Source organism: Cyprinodon variegatus, unplaced genomic scaffold (assembly GCF_000732505.1).
Source record: "Cyprinodon variegatus isolate N-32 unplaced genomic scaffold, C_variegatus-1.0 Scaffold632, whole genome shotgun sequence".
NCBI lineage: Eukaryota > Metazoa > Chordata > Actinopteri > Cyprinodontiformes > Cyprinodontidae > Cyprinodon > Cyprinodon variegatus.
The window spans coordinates 392,654-411,606 of NW_015151085.1; the positions used below are offsets into that span (position 1 = coordinate 392,654).

An 18,953-nucleotide genomic window follows, 5' to 3' on the forward strand; every position below is an offset into this window, starting at 1 on the left:
TAATTTCTAAAAATATATTTTACGTTTCTCTCTTCTTATCAGGGAGGGCGGTGCCCCAGCGCCCCCTATGGGCCGGCCGCCACTGGTAAACACTGCTGATTAAAACTATTCCCAAACATTATAGACAAAAATTTATTAGATCATATCAGATTTTATTTTTATTAAAATAAGAAAAAGACAAAAAACTGCTACTATTGTATAAAATGATTTTATATAGATACTTCCTTAATATTTATAACTTGTTTAATTCTGTGGTGGAGGAAAAAGAAGGAATTATTTGAGCAGATTCCCACAGGCTTTCATTTTAGGTCTAAGACGATATTAACATAACCGGCATTAGTCTTTAATCTTTTACTAACGTCTGTATGAACCAGTGGAGCGATCACACCTTCCTCAGGTCATTCAACACCTTACAAGTAACAGAAGGACTGCATGAAGCCGTTCATTTAAAAACAAGGTGCATCTCGTCTGTAAATAATGACCAAGAATTTCTAAAATATATTTTCGTTTAAATTTCTTTAACATTTGTTACCATAAGGATTAACTTCAGACCAAAACAGTTTGAGATGTAAATCCTGTTCAGCACTATAAACTGAAGGGATGTTCACATAGAGAAGAGGAATTCATATAATTGAAGAGTATAAGGCTTAATTTTTAGGATGAAGAGAATATTGATGTTTCAAACAGGCTGAAACTGTTTTAAAAACTAAAAGTTATCCCTTCGTAAAGAACTTATAGTTTTATTTACTTTAGCTTGAAGACAGAGCAAATTTTTTAATCCAGTTTTCAGCTTTTTTTTTAACAAGAAGCAACCTTTCAGGGTAGTAATAATACACTGAACCACTAGGTGGCAGTCTAATTTAAAACAATAAAAAGACTCCAGCAGGAAGTTGCATGGAAATGGCTCACCAGTCCACAGTTGATGGAGATGCCCTCTTTGGCTCGGTCTCCCGTTGCTCCAGTTCTCTTCAGTCTCTCAGAACCAGCCAGGTCCACGAAGTGGAACTTGGCAGTCAGGGTCTCATATTCATCCATCTCACCGTTTCCATTAGAATCTTTATTATCTTTCTCACTTTCCTGCTGAAATGTGACGAAAAGCAAAACAGAGTTCCTTCAGCTAAACGTGACCAAAACAAGAAGTTTTTTTTTTTTTTTTATGTGCTGTTAGGGTTAGCTCTCACTAACATTGTCAGAGGCACAGACGCGGACTTGGCACAGGTGGATGGTGAAGATGGCGTGGGATCGGGAGCTCTGGACATTCATCTGAGTGCTGGCTGTGGTGCGAGACAGAGCCCCCAGCTTCAGGCACTGCATCATCTGCAGAGGCACACAGAAGGCCGATAAGCACACATGGCATTAAAATAAAAAAAGGAAGCAGTGGTTCTAATTTCACTAAGCTAAAACTTCTCTGACAGTAAATAATCTAATAAATATCACTTCATGACTGTTAGCCTTGAAGTGTTACCCTTTTATAGAGCACTCAGTGAAATACTTTGAAATTAAAAAATTCAAGCCAATAGTGTTATTGGAATCCAAGACAAGACGTTATTACCTTTGTAACATTAAAAAAATATGGATAACTTGACAGAATATATTAAGAAAAATAACAGAAGTGCTTCTATAAGAAATCCATGAAAAACACTGAGAGGGAAAGAAACACATTATTTTTGGTACAACATAACCTTAGAGGCATTAATGCTGATACTAGCACTTACATTTTTTGTTTATAAACCTAAATATAATTGTTAAATAGACTTTTGAACTTTACTTTTTAACTTTTCAATTAGCTTTTTCCCTTTTCTTCTTGACTTACCTTTTCTTCAACTTATTTACAGTAGGAAATATATAATTCAAGGGCTCATCTAATTGGTCAAATGCCAAAATAAGATGTACAGGCATGTAGCAGTATCTTTGCTGAATGGCTGGACATAGATGTTGTGCTTCTAGATCTCACNTTTCTCCAATACGAGATCAATAAAATTCAATTAATTAATTTTATTTAGAGTTTATGACAACCACAGCGTCCTTTTTGGCCTACATATGCACTTTATAAACCTGCTCTATGTGACAGTCACCCCCACAAGTGATTTTATGCCAGACTCCATTTGTAAGGGGTATGCAAGTGATCAAAAACGTTAACTTGCCCTATAAAGGGTTAAGCAGGCTCCTTTAAATGAGAGGAAGCAATAGAGGTGGTGTTAAATTTAATGCTACTTAAATGTACAGTCATGTAGCAGGATCTTTGCTGAATGACTGGATATAGATCTTGTGCTTCTAGACCTCGGGGGGGGAACTCCATCTGTAAGGGGGATGTAAGTGATCAAAAACGTTAACTTGCCCAATAAAGGGTTAAACAGGCTCCTTTAAATGAGAGGAAGCAATAGAGGTGGTGTTAAATTTAATGCTACTTAAATATGCATCTGTCTGGTTGGTTCCCAATTACAGATTATTAAAAAGCCTGAAAAGCCAATTATTTTTAGAACTAAGACTTTAAAAAACCCTAATGACTAAAACCGCTGCTGCATAATACCCAATGGCTAATAATAAAAATGCCTTAGAAATATTAACTTAAATACATAAATGCTTAACTTATTTTAAAAAGCAAAACATAATTTGTAACCATCTACTGTTTTTTGTTCATCAAAGCTGTTTTATTAAAATTGTTCTTAATGATAGATATAATACATTTTAAATGATCCATTTGTTAGGAAATCTGAAACAGCAGTTCTGTGTAAAAAGCTGAACTAAAGCAGGTATTTGTTCAGTAATTTATTTTATAACCATTTTTATGAATAATGAGCGACTCTGCCTGCAGCAGTGCTTGGTGCCATTTAAAGCTGCACAAATCCTCGCCCTGTAGCTGCTCTTCCTCTTCTGTCTCCTTTCATCGGTTCTCCATTATTCTATGTTGTGTTTCTCGTGTTGCATCAATTTCTCACCGTTGTCCCACAAAGATCACAGGTTGCATTTAGGCAATTTGTGAAGCTAAAAGAACTCCTAATAGACTTCTGTTTTGATCAATTTGATGCATCACGCTGTGCTTGGCTTAACGTACCGACACAATTACAGGCGGATGAAAAAGTAGTTGTCATCAAACGCATGCATTTTCTAGTTAAGATAAACTATCTAAAATTAATGTAGTATCAAAAGAATCAAAATTTGAATCTAAAAATACATTTTGAGCCTATAGTTCTGATATCTATATTTTAGTATCGACCTTCACATCACTCATATGTTTAAGCATTGTTTAGGAGCTGAAAGACTTAGACTTATTTTCTAATCGGAACAATTGGGCCGAAGTACAGCAATATGCATTAATCATTTGGCATTGCTTGTGTGGAAACAAAAGACCCAAAAACAGAGATGTGGGTCAAGATGATTTAAGTTTCCAGTTCCAACCATACAATAAAGTGCGTTGCTATATCAGAAAGCTTAGCTGTCAAGCAGAGATCTAGGCTCTGTTTGGTTTATTACCTCAGCCTCTGAGGACACAGTCCGGGTGGTCACTCCGACTGTGTAGATTCCCCCGTTGGCGTCTTCATGGATCTTAATGTTAGACTTCTGCTTCATGTCGCGTGTGGAGTCAAACAGGTCCAGGACCTCCTCATTATAAAGCTAAGAGCAGAAAACAAACCAGGAACACTTTAATGATCCTTCATAAGCTCTTTTATTTGACATCCACATACAGTCCAAGAAGGAACAGACAGACACAATAAAAATGTAATAAGATTAAAGGCATGTATTCAACTTTTTCCTGGTGTTTGCCATAGTGAGGAAACATCACTCAGTTTGGCACAATGTTTGTGAGCAAACTTTAATCATGTAGGTGAGACTGTTCATGTCTTTAACGGAAAAAGACCCCAAAAAAAAAATCTGTTTTAAATTGGCTCTTCTACAAACATGAAAGGTTTTCAGTTCTCATATTTAATCATTAATTCTTTATTTTGAGTTGCTGGGGATGAAAACCAGTTAGCTAAAGACAGGAACAGAAGAAGGGCAGTTAAAAAAGAAAAGGGATCCAGAAGTGAAACTTAAAGCTTAATAAAAAAAAAAGTTTTGAAGAGTAGCTTTGCTGTTTAACCAGATTCTATTCTTTCTCGTTAATTTTAATTCTTTAGTGTTGTTTTTTTTAAAGATTTTATACTCTCAAAATTTTTCTCTTTAAATTTTTCTTTTTCAGAGTGTTTCACGTCTTGCTTTCTTTACATATTGCGTTTTACTGAATTCATTTTCTTCACATCTAGCCCAAAACAAACTCTCCCTCTGGACCAAAATATTGTTGTTAGTAACATTTAGCAGACCAATAAGAGTCGCTGTTTTTTCCTCACTCCAGAGGAAAGCCCGCCCCCAGAAATGCAATCTGTAAAACTCAAGTTCTAAAGAAATAGATTTATTAACTATTTGAAAAAGAAATTTAAAACTAAAACATAAAATAAAAAAAAATATAAAGATTTCAAGATAAAAAAAGAAAAAAAAAGTTCTTAATATTATCTGTTTTAATGTTTTTTCTGGATTACTTTTTCTTCCCCAAATTTAAATTTACAAAACGTTTCCTTTGCTTCCAACTATCACAGAACAAATTTCCTCCAAAGAACATCACATAATCTTCAGATTATTTCAGGAATAGTTCCGTATAGAGCTTCATAGAATAGGTTTCTAAGGCAGAGCAGCTGCATCTAAGCCATAATTCACCAACTTCAATGTAAAACGACGATGATGATGATGATGATGATGATGATGATGATGATGATGATTCAGTGGTGAAAAGCAAGACACCACTGGATTCCAGAGCCATGGAGTTGTGTCCTCTGGAGGGATGAATCCCACTTCTTAATCTGGCAATCTGACTGACCGCTCTGGGTTTCATTGGCTATGTTCACCCTGCAGGCCTTGATGCTCAATTCTGATTTTTTTGGTGAAATAAGATTTTTTTTGCGTTGCCGTTCACATTTCCAAATATATGCCACTTGCATTTGATCTACTGTGTGAACTGCAGTCATACTACGCAAGTGTCCCGCATGCACAGTAAAGGACGCAATGACATCACAGGCCAGCAGGGTATTAATGGCGTTCAGGTGGTATGAATACGACCTGGCTGTTCAGACACAGGTCACATTTGAAAAGATCAGATTCGTATCGGACCACATAGCCAAGTGGCCTGGGTCGCATTGGAAAAAATCGGATCTGCGTTGTTCAGACTGTCATGAAAAGACCAGATACAGGTTGCATATGGGCCAAAAAATCGGATTTGGGTCACTTCAGGCTACGGAGTGAACATAGCCATAGTTGCCAGGAGAACGGTACTTGTCTGCCTGCATTGTGAAGTGAAGTTTTTTGGTATTATGTTGGACATTTTTCAGGACCTGAGCTTTAACCGCATAGATCCAGTAAAACAAACTTTAGATCCTTTAGGAGACCAAGAGACAGTTTTGGGCCGATTCCTTTTTCTATGGAGGGAATCTTGTTCCATTATTGTTACAAGCAAAGAACACATTTTCTAAATAGATATGAAAAAAAGAATGTCAGCAATCTAGACATTAAACTTTGAAAAGATTTCTTAATCAAATTCAGATTTTGAGAATAGAAGAACTCTGTCAGATTTTATTTTTTAAATCAGTTTCTTTAAAAAATATATATATTTTTTTTTTCGTTTTCAATTTCCTCCCAGTTTAATGATTTTTTAAAAACAAATTTTTTTCCTTTTTAATTTCTGTTTTCAGATTAAGTCTTAGATATTGCATTCTGTTCTGCATATTGTAAATCACTTCATTTCTGGGGCGGGCTTTCCTCTAGAGTGAGCAATTGTTTTGGGTTTGTAGTGAGGACAATTTAATCCGTAAAACACAATTTCAAAAGAAAGCAATTCAAAAAACGCATTCTGAAAAAGGGAAATAAAAAAATATTGAAATATAAAAGCTACAAAAAAATAAAAGCTAAGGCTTGAGAAAATAAAATTGAAATAATACTTTTTTTTTTTTTTTTTTAAAGAAAAGAAATTTTTAGAAAACAGTTCCTCTCAAAAGCCTGACAAAGCAAACATGCTTTGGAAGAATAGCCAAAGATTTCCATAAACCCACTCCTAATCCTCCTGAACAGGGTTCTCAGGAGACAAAGTCATTCCATCTACAAAGGATGCCCAAAAATCATATTGAGCCCCACAGGTTGAGGATAGGATGTGAGAAACAATTCAGGTGTTTTCCCGTGCATCTCTGGTCTTCCAGTTCTAGTTGTGCTGCAGTAATGTAACCAAAAGGTTTAGGGTGGTGAAGTTTTTTACTAATCCCTTAAAAACATCTGCTACTCTGGAAAAATTATCTAGAGATAGGTAAAAATTTCTTGAATTAAGTGTATTACGCTTAATTTGAGTAGGTAAAAGAGATGATTTTCCAATGTAATGAGTATTTTTACTCTTAAAATAAGATATTTGGATAAAATGCACTTGAAATAAGACAATGCAATTGTGTTTTCTTATTTTAGATGTAAGTTGCCTTTTTACATGGCAAAATGTCTCTTTTACCTTTCAATCCCAAAACAACTGCACTTATTTTAAGAAAAATATGATTTATCTAGATTTAGATTTTTTCCAGTGTTTTCTTTAACTTCGATGAGTTCTGCTGTTACCGTTGGCTAAACCAGCAGAGCTTCTGTTTAAACCATTTCATCTGCTGTATTTGGTCACCCTTCACTCTAAGGCTAACAATCCTGTGGAGGCGTGTACCTCGAGGAACTGTGCGTTGATCTTGAACTCCGGTACGGGACGCCCTTGCTCCTGAGCCGCCTGGCGGCGCTCCTCGATGCCCTTATAGAGGTGATGGACAGCACGAGGAATGATGCCCAGCTCCTCCTCTGCGATGTTGACATCGAAGCCGGTCCCCATTGTGTACGTCTTCCCCGATCCTGTCTGGAGGGGAAAGAAGAAACATTAGAGATGGATGTGGACCAGTTCCTGATAAAGGTTCAAAACAACTACTATAAAACATATGAACAATTACCAGATATAGCAATATAATAATAATGTATAGTTCAGGTAATGTATGCATTTATGTTTTAGCCCAATAAAACCCATGATGTTTTAACTTAAGGCATCATACAGGAAAATCTCATGCACTTGAATTTAGAGGTGCTGCTAAAATTTGGCTGAATTTTCTTCTATTGTCATTTTGTAAATGAAAATCTAACTTAAATTATTATTATTTTTTTTTTATTTCTGTTTTTCAGATTGAAGTTGTGTTTTGACCGATACACTTTCTCTTGATGCACACATTAACCAAGAAAATCTTGTTGCTAATGTCCATGCAGACCAAGAGAAAATCTTCTTAGCTCCTAATTCAAACCCCCAGAAGTGAAGAGATTGTGATCTGGAAAACGCAATTTAAAACGATTGAAATTCTGGAGAAAAAAAAAATAAAAGAAACTGAAAAAATATAAAATTAGTAAAAAGTAATTATGAAAATTATTTTTTCAAATCTGTTAAATTATTCTGGGAAAAATGTACCAATATAAAATGAAAATAAAACTAAAAAGTTACTCTTAACAGACCCGGCTCCAGAGGAATCTAGATTGCGTTTCGAAACACAATCATTGTTGTTTGGGTTTTTTTATTCACACATCTGTAGCTGAACCTATTTGAGTCTAGAGCGTTACACTCGCTGAAGACATTTTTCAGTGGAAGTGGAGGAGGAGTTGTCACCCTGTGGAAGCTAAAAAGGTTAATGCAGCCTTAAATGCTGTGAGGACACTTTGCTTTGCCTCCAGGGTGCTGTAAAAATGATGAAGCACTGTTTTTATTGCCAATTTCCCTTCATTTGGTATTGTAAAGGTCTCTGTGGGTTTTAGAATGTGTTGACAAGAAACAGAGAAGCTCAGCTTCATTAATTGGGGTTCCTGTTACAATAAGCAGGGGTTTCATTTTTTTTCAGGGTCCGCGAAGGAGATACTTTCTGAGTTAAGTGAAGCAATAGTTTCTATTGACGTGCCATTTCGCTCTTCAAAATGGGGTGCAGCAGCATCGATGCAGCTGTAAAATTGCCGTTTTTGCTCTACGATTGCCTGGTTTTCCTGTGCTATTGCTCCTGATCTCTGCTCCACCTAAAAACCATCTAGATTTCTGCTAGAACAACACTTTCTCTTCCTCTGATGGTTGACACCGTCAGTAGCCCTTGTTCCACTGCAGCCTCTCCACAACTCTACGAATGCCTCTTTGGTGCGCAGGGCAAAAAATGCACAAGCTGAACAGCTGTTTGGAGATCCATTTCAGCAGAATGTAGCATCCTGCGATCCAACACTTCAGCTTTCTTTGCTTGCAAAAATAAAAGTCACTGCATAAATAATAAATACCATGTAGAGCTGAAGTTTACAGTTTTTTTATATTACCCTTCTGAGCCTAAAGCCCCACAGTGTCTCTAATGACAAAGTTTTTTTCTAAATCCTGATATAATGGGCAGTAAATCTCTACTTGATTAACAGTGCAAACAGGTTTTTCCATAAATTTTTTTTTTTTTTTTTTTGGATGCACATATTCAGGCAAACTGAGACTTGAATAGCCAAATAATTAATGGATGAGACGGATTTAGTCTGCTCCACCCATCGTTAATGCCTGTTTATATCAAAACCCAAGCAGGGCTGCAGTCTTGTGATGCAGCCGAGCGGGTCGCTCTAAATCTAGATAAGACCCTGTAAAGAGGGACAGAGGGAGGGCAAACAGCCATGATCTAGGCCAAGCCATCCTCTCTGAACATGAACTCATAAGTAGGCCAGCCACTGCAGGGATGCAAATGTACGGCTTAACGCTGCCACACATGAAAGATGTATGAATGAGGAGTAAATGTACTCAATCACACAGGTGTCACCCAACTGCTCGCTGTGTCTATGGCAACCTGGAAGGTAGGCTGATGTAGGAGGAGAGGGCTCTCAAACTGAACACATTAAAAGGGCTCTTCTGATATCGGCATCAGCAATACAATTTACAATGAGAAATGAAACTAAATGTAAACTAAATTGAATTTAGTGTTAAATGCTTTTAAAAGGATAAATAAATATATTTATTTCTATCCAAATTGTTTAATCCAGCTACCACCTGCCAGGTGATTTGTTGGTCCTGTACGAATGTAATACACCACCACTGGAAAAAGCAAATCTCTTCTAAACCAGAGGGTGGCAGCATTGATAGAAAACATCCTTACTAGTTTCACATTTTAACTGTTAGTATATTAAAACCAGAAACTAAAAACTGAATTAGAGTAATTATTTAACCTAACAAAGATGAAAATACAGATGCACTAAGTTTTTTTGGGGAGAAGGAAAATGTATAAGTCTCTGCAGATGACAGTCTCTATTTAGCTAGAGATAAATAACAACCAAACTATGTTAATACTAGACAAGCACTCTGAGAGCTCAGACATTAAGTTTTGCCTCATATTTTTACTCACACCTATAGCTATAACCTGCACATGATCTGGATCAGTGCCAAATTTAAAATAATTGTTACTTGTTGGCATGAGGCGCAGCTTTGGTAACAATTTCTTTAAAATCCTTTTCTAAGTTTCTAAATAAGGCAAAGTGCGTCTGCAGCCTCTGGTGTCTGTTCTGCTCTCACCTTCATTCACTCTGCACTCAGCTTTCTTGTTTGATCAGCAGATGGAGACTTTGAGTGAGGCACAACTCACCTTTCTATGTTTTGTGTTGAATCCCAAACCAACCTCTAACTACTAACCCTTAACTATCAAGTGTCCCTCGCAATAAAGTCACACGCAGCTGTTGAAGGAGCGTGGATTATAGTTGTGGGGGATATCGACTTGAATGGGATGGCCTCTTCCCTCCAATGGAAAAGGAAAGCAATCGTTCCTATGGCAACACAGTGCCAAGCATGTGTGTGGCTGTAGCTCAAACATTTTGAATTTCCTAAAGATAAATCAAACCAGTCGAATCAAACTATTTCAAAGAAGACCTGCTATTTTGGGATTAATTACTCCTTTTTTATGTTTCCCAACTTGTGATTTTCTGTCAGTCTGCCGAAGATGCAGCAAACCAACGGAACTTACATTTGAATGTACATGTTTGCTCCATAACTAGTCCGCAGTTACACCTGCTGGCAAATTCCAGCGAGCCGATACTGATGTAGACTCACTATTTAAGGGCAGAATGTCCCACTCGCCCTACCCACTATATGGCTTGGTACAGCCCAAATGTGGTGGACCCTCCGCGAGAACACGCAAACAGAGGGTTAGCTTTGAGGGGTTGGTTTGATATCCAGTCTTTTATTTCAATATAAAACTTCTGGACTTATTTTTTTTTTCCCAGTCCAATGCTGAAGCTGTCAATAGCCCAATGCTGAAGCTGCCAATAGCCACCCTCTGGTTTAGGGGGGAACTGCTCCTTCCGCCAAATAATGTTAAAGAATCTTTTAAATAATTCAGGCATCCAGTTTATGATATTGACCATAACCAAAATTTGTTCCTTTGACTGAGATACACCTCTGGCAAAAATGTCATTAAAATCTTTTCATAGCTTTTCAAATTATTCTGTACACAAACACACAAACTCAACTGAAAACAACCTCCTTGGTGGAGCTATTAATGGTAACTATAATTTATAAAGGTATATTAGGAGATTATTCTAGAAATTGATATACTTACGAATCATAGTAATTTTGAAAGTATACGGTAAGAGATAAGATTACCCCCCAAAACTCTATGCTGAAGGAAGATCATCCACTATTCCTTAAATTGTTTCATTTAAAATAATAAAATAAAATTTAAAGATATTGCTTGTATAAAAATAATTAAAATAATGTAAAAAGCATTAAACAAAAGTCTTCCTTCTAGTGATCAGAAATTATTTAAAGTCATAGGGAAGCGGCAGTTCCAACCATTGCATTTCCGAATTCTCCAGAGTGGTCCATGACTTTACGCGAGTGAATAAAGTGAATGCTATTGGTCGTGTATCAAGGGGGCGGGATTGTTGTGGCGGAAGGTTGGCAAGCAGTTTGGTTGTGGCTGGTTTGTCTGAAGCATCTTGCTAACTAGTTAGCAACTTAGTGCTAGTAGGTTTCCAATGGGAAATTCCATTGGGACAAAGTAGCAATAAATTGGTGACTTAGAAACGACACTGTCAAGGAACGCTATGGACAGCCGAAACATGCAAGAGGAGGAGAGTTTAGTGTCGGAGGTCGTGGATGAGTCTCCTCTGTCATGCATTTTTTATTTAGAGGACGAAAGCGTGGACGAAGATGTTGTGGAAGAGGACGCCAGGGCGGCAGAAGCTTGGTTTGGTGTAGAAGGCTTACAGCTGTACATGTTTGAGCCCTTGCCTCACAATGCTGCCAGTTCTGTTAGCTCTACGCCTGCTGAAGACACAGACGTCCATCCCAGTGAACATGGGGACGGAACTCAATGGGAAAGTCAATGATTCTTATTTCTTATTTCAATTGTTGCGTATATCAGCTGTGACATATGAATCAAGATGCCATGACCGAAAAAATTTGATTGACAGATGACCGTTGATGTATGATTGGCCGAATTTAGGTGAACAGGCTGACGTATAACTAACAGGACTGCATAAGATAATGGAAAAAAACGCCAGATTTTAAGACAGTTTTTTTTAAATAGAAATTTTCTAATATCATCTGATAAAGAGTACATTTATATACGTGTTTAAGCCAGAATGATTTAACATTTAAATATGATTTCCCTTCGCCTTTAAGCTAAGAGAGAATAAATATATTTTGTGAGATTTGTTTATATTTGAATGTGCAAAAGAGAGAAGCCAGATAAAGTCTAGATGTGTTTCAGTTATTGGTGTGAAAATGTGGAATGAATTGAATGATGACTTTAATTTATGTCCTTTCTTTTTGAACTTTAAAATAGCTTTAAAATGTAAAATGATCAAATCTTATGCTGTTATGTAGATTTATATATGTATTGTAAGGATATCCTGGTAGGTTGTAAGGTATAAAAACAGGGTAGGCAAGAATAAGCTTTACTTCAGCCTAATCCTTTTATGTAAAATTTTGGTTTGTTTGTTGTTTTTTTTATTATTGTTGTTATTCTTTTCTTTTGTTGTTTCCTCTATTAAATGTGGACAATTTACCAAAAAAAATTGATTTAATTCAGAGAGCGTAACTATAGGGGCCTTGCAGCCGACGTCACAGACGTTCGTATCTAGCGGAGGCCATATTGAATACCTGCTCTGGTCCCCTGCACCTCAAATAATGATTCCCTGATAGATGGGTGGATATTTTTCCTTACAGTTCTATCAGTGATTATTACTTTGTTATTATTTCTGGTAAATTTAATTTTCTAATTTGTTTAAGAAAACAAAATGAGTTAATTTCTACCTGGAACTGAGTCATGGTCCTTTGAGGAGCTGAAATGAATAGCTTTTTCTTGCCTAGTAAAGATGAAAACAACATTTAATCACCGTTTAGTAACTTATTGCATTAGAATAGTAACATGCCCGTATGTCTAACTTTTTTTTTTTTTTTAACTAAAGGGATATTTAGGACTAGCATATGCACATCAGCCATCCCTATAAGAATAAGCCTGTCTCCACCAATGTATACAATAGAAAAAAATATGGTTAAAAATGGAGGGAGAATTGCTTCATTATTGTTGCAAAAAACAGGTTTTCTAAATGGAAATTTGAAAAATAAAATGTAATCCAGGAATGAAACATTGAAAATCATCTCAATTAAAGTGTTTGAGAATAATTTTGCTCACATATTTTATTTGTTTGAGTATATTTACATTTTATACACATTTTTTTCTTTTATTTTCTTATTATTTTATGTTTTCACTTTTATTGATTTGTTTTTTTTTCTCTTTGAGTTTTACAAATTGCATTATTTTCAAATCAGTTTTTAAGATCTTTACTTTAAGCCCAATAAAAATGCTTACTCTTGACTGGCCAATTAAAATGTTGTTGCTAGCGTCCATGCAGACCAATGGAAAAAAGAATGGTATCTGGAAAATCTAATTTGAAAAAATTGATTTGATAAAAAAAAAGAAAAAAAAAAAGCTGAAATATATTACTTGAAAAAATAAGGTCTGAAGTTACTTTTAAAAGCCTTTTATAATTAAAGAGTATCATGCATTTGTTTTATTTCCATTTGCAAAACATGTTTGCATACATAATTGTATAAATAGTATTTTATCAGTCATTAGGATATAGATTTTATATATAATTTGTCACTTTGAAAACATTTTTCCTTAATCAGTGATTTCTATTGTGTAAACTCTGTGCTGTTGTTCTAATGTTGGGCCTTATGTCAGTTTTCCAAAGCGACATTCATCTTTCTTAAAAGTGGCGAAGGATGTGTTTTCATGCAGGTGATTGTGGGCAAAGACAAGCACACCTTTGAATAACGTCTTTTGCACTGCAGGTAATAATGTTAACCAGCTGGGCAGGGTGCAAAAACCCCAAAAGGTAAACATTCTTGTTTTCTTGTAAAAATGTATACGTTTCGTCCCGAGGGAGTAATTTACAGCTTCACTGGAGGAGAGAATTTTTTTTTTTTTTGTTCTTTCGTGTGTGTCATGTTTTGCTTATATAGCTTGAGGAATAGAGTTAGCTGACAGCCCAACGGCTTTGCTTTCACAAGCAGACCATTATGACTGTTGCCACAAGGTTCAACAACTTATACATTTGATACTTGTACATCAAGCTTTATTGAAAATGATTTTGGGATTATTTTTTGTTTTCTAATCAAATCTGTAAACACAGTTAAAAAACAATAACAATAACCAGAAACAATAATAACAGCTTGTCTCTAGTTTTAATCACTTCTTTCTTAATGTTTCAAGTTTAAGGGGATAAAATGCTGCTGCGCTCTGGCACTGGGGATCAAATCTGCAGCTGGATGGAGTGTGTGTGTACTATTAAAAGCAGAATTAGGATTGGTTTATTTCTTTTTGTTGTGGGCTGCGTTTTAGCCTGTCCCTGTCCAACCTGCATTTATTGCTTTCCTATTACTTAGATGACGGTGGTTCAGTGTGCGCCGCTCTCTGCAGTTTAGGCATTATCCTGCAGTTGTCTGACGTATAGCTGCATAGTGACAAACACATTTCACTCAAATCTGTTGTCTTCTGCTGCTGTGTAGTCATTGATGTTCCATGTTTATATATTTCTTCATTGATTACTACTACTGCTTCCATTTCAGGCAGCCTAAAACCTTCTTCTGCATGTTTCTGCCGTCTTTTGTTCACTACTGTCTGCATTCAACGCTCTACACTTGCTCCAGTCACATTGGAGCATAATGTTGATTTCTACAATCACTAGTTTATCAGCTGCAAAGATGTCTGCCTCCATAGATGAGAGCAATTTTTTATTTTGTATTTTATTTTTTTTTGTATTTTATATACTCTAATAATCCCAGAGGGAAATTACTTCTCTGCATTTAACCCATCCCCTTGGGGCGTAACGACTAGGACTGGGTAAAAAAATCGATTCCTTTACATTTTTCTAGGAAATGAGATCGATTAGTTTCAAATGAGCAGGAAAGATACACTTAAAGATGAGTTCAAGCCAGACAGCTGGAAATATAGCCAATAGGTTGATTGAAGACATTAACAAATGGAGGCTGACCAGAAAAAACCCTTTAGTTGTTACATACAACGCTGCACATATGGTTTATGCAGTGAAGATAATGCAGCAGATGCATGTCTGCTGTGTCCCCGCTGTGTCACGTCTGCTTGCTCGAGTGAGGCTTCACTTTTTCACTTTTTACAAACAAGTTTGCACTTTTGAGACAGTTTTGTTCACATCTCAAGTTTAAACTGTCTGATTTACAAGTTTGCACTTTGTGTTTAATGTGACAGGAAAAAATAGAATAAATGAGTCTTTTGAAACACTGTTGAACCACTTTCATTATTCTAAAAACAGATCGAATCGAAATTAATCGATATAGAACTGTATGAATCAAAATCGATTCGATTCAGGACTATGGTGAAAATACCCAGTCCTAGTAACGATACAACAATAGGCCGGTAAGCAACATCATCTGGCTGGGCCCCATATAAAGTACAACACGTGATAAAGGTTCAGGATAGGGTGACAGTTTCATAAATCAGCCAAAAAGATACAATTATGCAATTCTCAGTAGTATATGATCACACACGGAAAAATAGTGACTACGCACCTTGAATGTAACCAATGGAGACAGCGCAACACAACATGTTGCAGACATCCCAAGTTCCAAAAACTCATTTCAGGCAGATGCTTATCGATGCTTATCATGTTGAAATCTGGCATGTGTTGCGGTATAAATACGGTCCCGTGCGGTCCGTCACTTCAGTATCAGGTGGTTTTAAGAGGACTTTTTTTGCACCGTTACATCTGCAAAGAGACGTCCTAGTCTACAATTGCACAGATGGCCCACCAGGTGTCAGTGATGGGGCCCCTAAGAGGTCGTGGTGTCAAAAGTACACACATTTGTTACTTAAGTAGAAGTATAGATACTGAGGTTTAAAAACACTCTGGTAAAAGTTGAAGTATCAACTTGACCTCTTTACTCAAGCAAAAGTGAAAAAGTATGTGCTCCAGAAACTACTTACAGTATAAAAGTATAAAGTAACCTTTAAGAAAAAGGCCAGATGCCACTATATGAATTAAAAGCTCAATTTTTCGTCTATTTCAAAAAATTCTTTGAGATAGGGATGTTGGTCTCTGTCTCCCGATACGCTCTCGCCTGTGTCCATCCTTTCAGACATTTAGACATGTTTTTCTGAATCCGACATTTTAGCATGGCATAGACAATTCACATTTGTAGTTTGAAGAACACCTGCTTGCTTCTAATGATTTCCTTTAGCTAACCAATGTGTGTTTGCGTTCTATGACTCATCCAAGTTTTCACTAGATGTGGATGGCACCAATGATCTGCATTGGATGGCGCACATGACGTGAAATATATATTTAGAACTATTAAACCACGGGTAACTAATAAAAAATCTGTGGGGTCCGAATAAAGAAAATCAACCAGTAAATGTCAGGAGACATTTTTAATGATCTGTTACTTTAAACAGAATTTAACACTCAAATAAAATGACGTATTTATGCATTCATGTTACACTGAATTAAAAAAAAAGATGAAAAAATAAAAATAGAAATTGCCAAATAGTGCATCCTGTTCTATCTGAGAGGAGTTTACACTTGTATGACTATATTCCTGTATATCCATCACTAGTTAAAAGACAAGATTCAGCAAATGCTAATTCTACCCTGTAAAACAATGACAGCGCAATTGTCGCTGTACGATCTGAAGCCTCATTTGGAGCTTTTAAACAGGCTTTTGAAAAACTTTGATAATTTGCTGCTGTAATATTATAGATTTTTTTAGAATAAAAAGCTAGCAGATGTGAATAATCAAAAAATAACAGAAGCACAATTATAGAGCATTCAGTATTGTAAGAAAGCCCACACTGTTTCTGAATAAATACATTATTGTATGAGTTAAGTTCTGTTACGTTTTTGTCTCTTTCCTTGTAAGTATGAAATGTCCCATGCTCCTGAATGCACCATAGCTGTCTGACGCTCGCGAATGCATCACACTGGTCTGTGTAGATGCCCGTTTGATTTTCAGTTGAAGACAAAGCTTTGCAGTTTTAAAACCCACGTCGGCTAATTGCTGTTTATTGTTGTGTGTGAATAACAAGAGACTTCAACAAATAAATCAGCTTTACCTCGGAAAAACTCTTTGGATTTAATGTTGTTCATAACATCGCAGTCTGCTAGTCGGTGACCTGTGCTTTAAACCGAAGCCAAGAGTAACGAGTAACGTTTGTTTTAAAAATGTAAGTAATAGAAAGTAAAGATACTTGTGTGAAAATGTAATGAGTAGAAGTCAAAAGTAGGAGGAAAAATAAGTAATGGAGTAAAGTATAGATACCTAAAAAGTGTACTTAATGCTACAGTGTGTAATTTTTAGCGACATCTAACGTCCAGACTGCAGACCGCAGCAACATGAACATCTCCCCCCCACCGCTTCTCCCCCCAACAGTACGTAGAGTTTGTAGATTATAAAATACTTATATATAAAATAGTACATTTAAATCAGGAAATGTCTAATTATTACACACTGAAGCTTTTAGCCTGAACTCCCCAATGGTTTAACAGGATTGTTTCCATAGCAACAAACATCACTTAAACTAAGACCGTTTTAAAACCAGCCTAATTCATTTTTTCTATTTTTTTCTTCATCAGAATTTCAGAAAATAATTTAAAATACTGCCATGACAACCAAAATAAACACTGACAGTTTTACAGCTTAAAATGTCAAAAAAAGAAGAAAAAAAAAAAAGAAAATCTATCACCCTCTTCTCTGCACGTTTTTTTCAAATTACAAACGTAGACAGAGCTATCCTTCATCAGCTCGGCTAAAAGCACCGTCAGCACTGCAGCTGTGATGGCGGAAACACAAAGGCTTGCCTGTCCGTATGCAAACACGGTGGCGTTGTAACCCTCGAAGCAGCCCTCGATCAGCTTCTCTGTGCAGGTGGAGTAGATGGCCTCCTGCTGGGAGTCCATGTCGAACATAAAGTCGTAGGTGAAGGCTTTGTCCTTCCCCAGGATGACCTGCGGCTCTCCAGGCATCACATATGTGCAGATGTGACATCCCTCGATCTTCTCCCTGGGCAGCTGAGGACGGATCCTAGAGAACAGACAGTCGGAAAAAAAGGCTTGTTTTCATGTGGATGGAAGGTGGAAGCATATGCTACAATCATGCTAAACAAACATCAGTTCAAATTTTGATTAATAGCTGTAATAAAAACTCAATTCTACTCTGGTCATGCAAAACTTTTTTTCTTTTAAATCATAACCCACAAATAATGATGCATTTTAATGCCGTTTACCTAAAACTGCTTTACGAACTCCTGGAGCTACATCCAAATGGCCTTTATTTTTAAAACTAGAATGTGTGAAACCAAAAAAACAATAATTCAGTCTATTTGGACTGGAATTTGGCAACAGAAGCCATCGTTTGACCATCTACTCATAGTACTTTAAAGCAGTTCTAAAGAACTTTCAATTTTGGCCAATTTTTTTTTTTTTTGCCTATAGGAAGACTCCATTTCTCAGCGTGAGAAAGACAATAGCGTGGTAAAATCCTGATCTCTCAGTCACCTGCATTTGGCTTAAACTACATTTCTGTTTTCAGTGGCTGTGTGAAAGATGACTAGTGATGAGGTAATGAATATTACTGTGGGAAAAACAATGTCATATGACCATGCTGAGAATAAGAAACATTTAGGGGAATTGTGGAGGATTTTTGAGAATTTCTGAAAAGACTCACCCTCTCCACTTTATAAAAAAAAATGCACATGCACAACCCTGTACCTGCTCCTGAAAGGGAATGCCTATTTAACAAGTGCGAGAGCGTGCACAAGCCCATTTCTCCTTGTGCACGCTCCATTTAAAAGTTGCTGTTTACATCGCTCATACAAGCTTTGCAAAAGAAGATTTGCAATTTTTCACTTTGTCAGACTCACCACCGGTAAGTGAAAATGGGGATGAGGATGTAGGACGGCCTTAAGTAAATACATCACCAGAATGATTGACAATTAGGAGGACCACTGATTTAGATGATCCATCCTGAAAAAGAAAATCCTCGACTATACCTTTAACTTTCAACGTTTTACTCCCAACCTCCACTCATCCAATGAGTTTAGAGCCTTGAAAAAGATAAATATAATGTTAAATATATGTTTGATAATTTCACAGTAAACAACCCAGATCCCGGCAGGAAGGAGCCGTATTGCCTAAATATCAACCCTCCGCTGTTTGCGTGAATATGGAGACTCTCAGGGAAATTTAACTGCATTCACTTCTGTCTTTATAACGAAGACAAGGGTCAAGACCAGGGGGAAGTGACATACAGGTGCTGGTCATAAAATTAGAATATCATGAAAAAGTAGATTGATTTCAGTAATTCCATTTAAAAAGTGAAACTTGTATATTATATT

At 36.4% G+C, this 18,953-nt stretch overlaps 1 protein-coding gene across 4 annotated transcripts in view; it reads right to left on the reverse strand.

Moving 5' to 3' along the window:
- Nucleotides 1-18,953, reverse strand: part of kif21a (kinesin family member 21A) — an 88,768-nt gene that overhangs the window by 44,542 nt on the left and 25,273 nt on the right. For 3 of the 4 annotated variants that reach the window (XM_015393262.1, XM_015393263.1, XM_015393260.1), the window contains exons 2-6: nucleotides 17,419-17,641; nucleotides 6,719-6,901; nucleotides 3,475-3,615; nucleotides 1,186-1,317; nucleotides 910-1,080 (exon numbers count right to left, since the gene is read on the reverse strand). In XM_015393262.1, the coding sequence (XP_015248748.1) occupies nucleotides 910-1,080; nucleotides 1,186-1,317; nucleotides 3,475-3,615; nucleotides 6,719-6,901; nucleotides 17,419-17,641 (850 nt within the window). The remainder of the gene's footprint in view (nucleotides 1-909; nucleotides 1,081-1,185; nucleotides 1,318-3,474; nucleotides 3,616-6,718; nucleotides 6,902-17,418; nucleotides 17,642-18,953) is intronic. The other variant, XM_015393261.1, reaches the window with a different exon arrangement.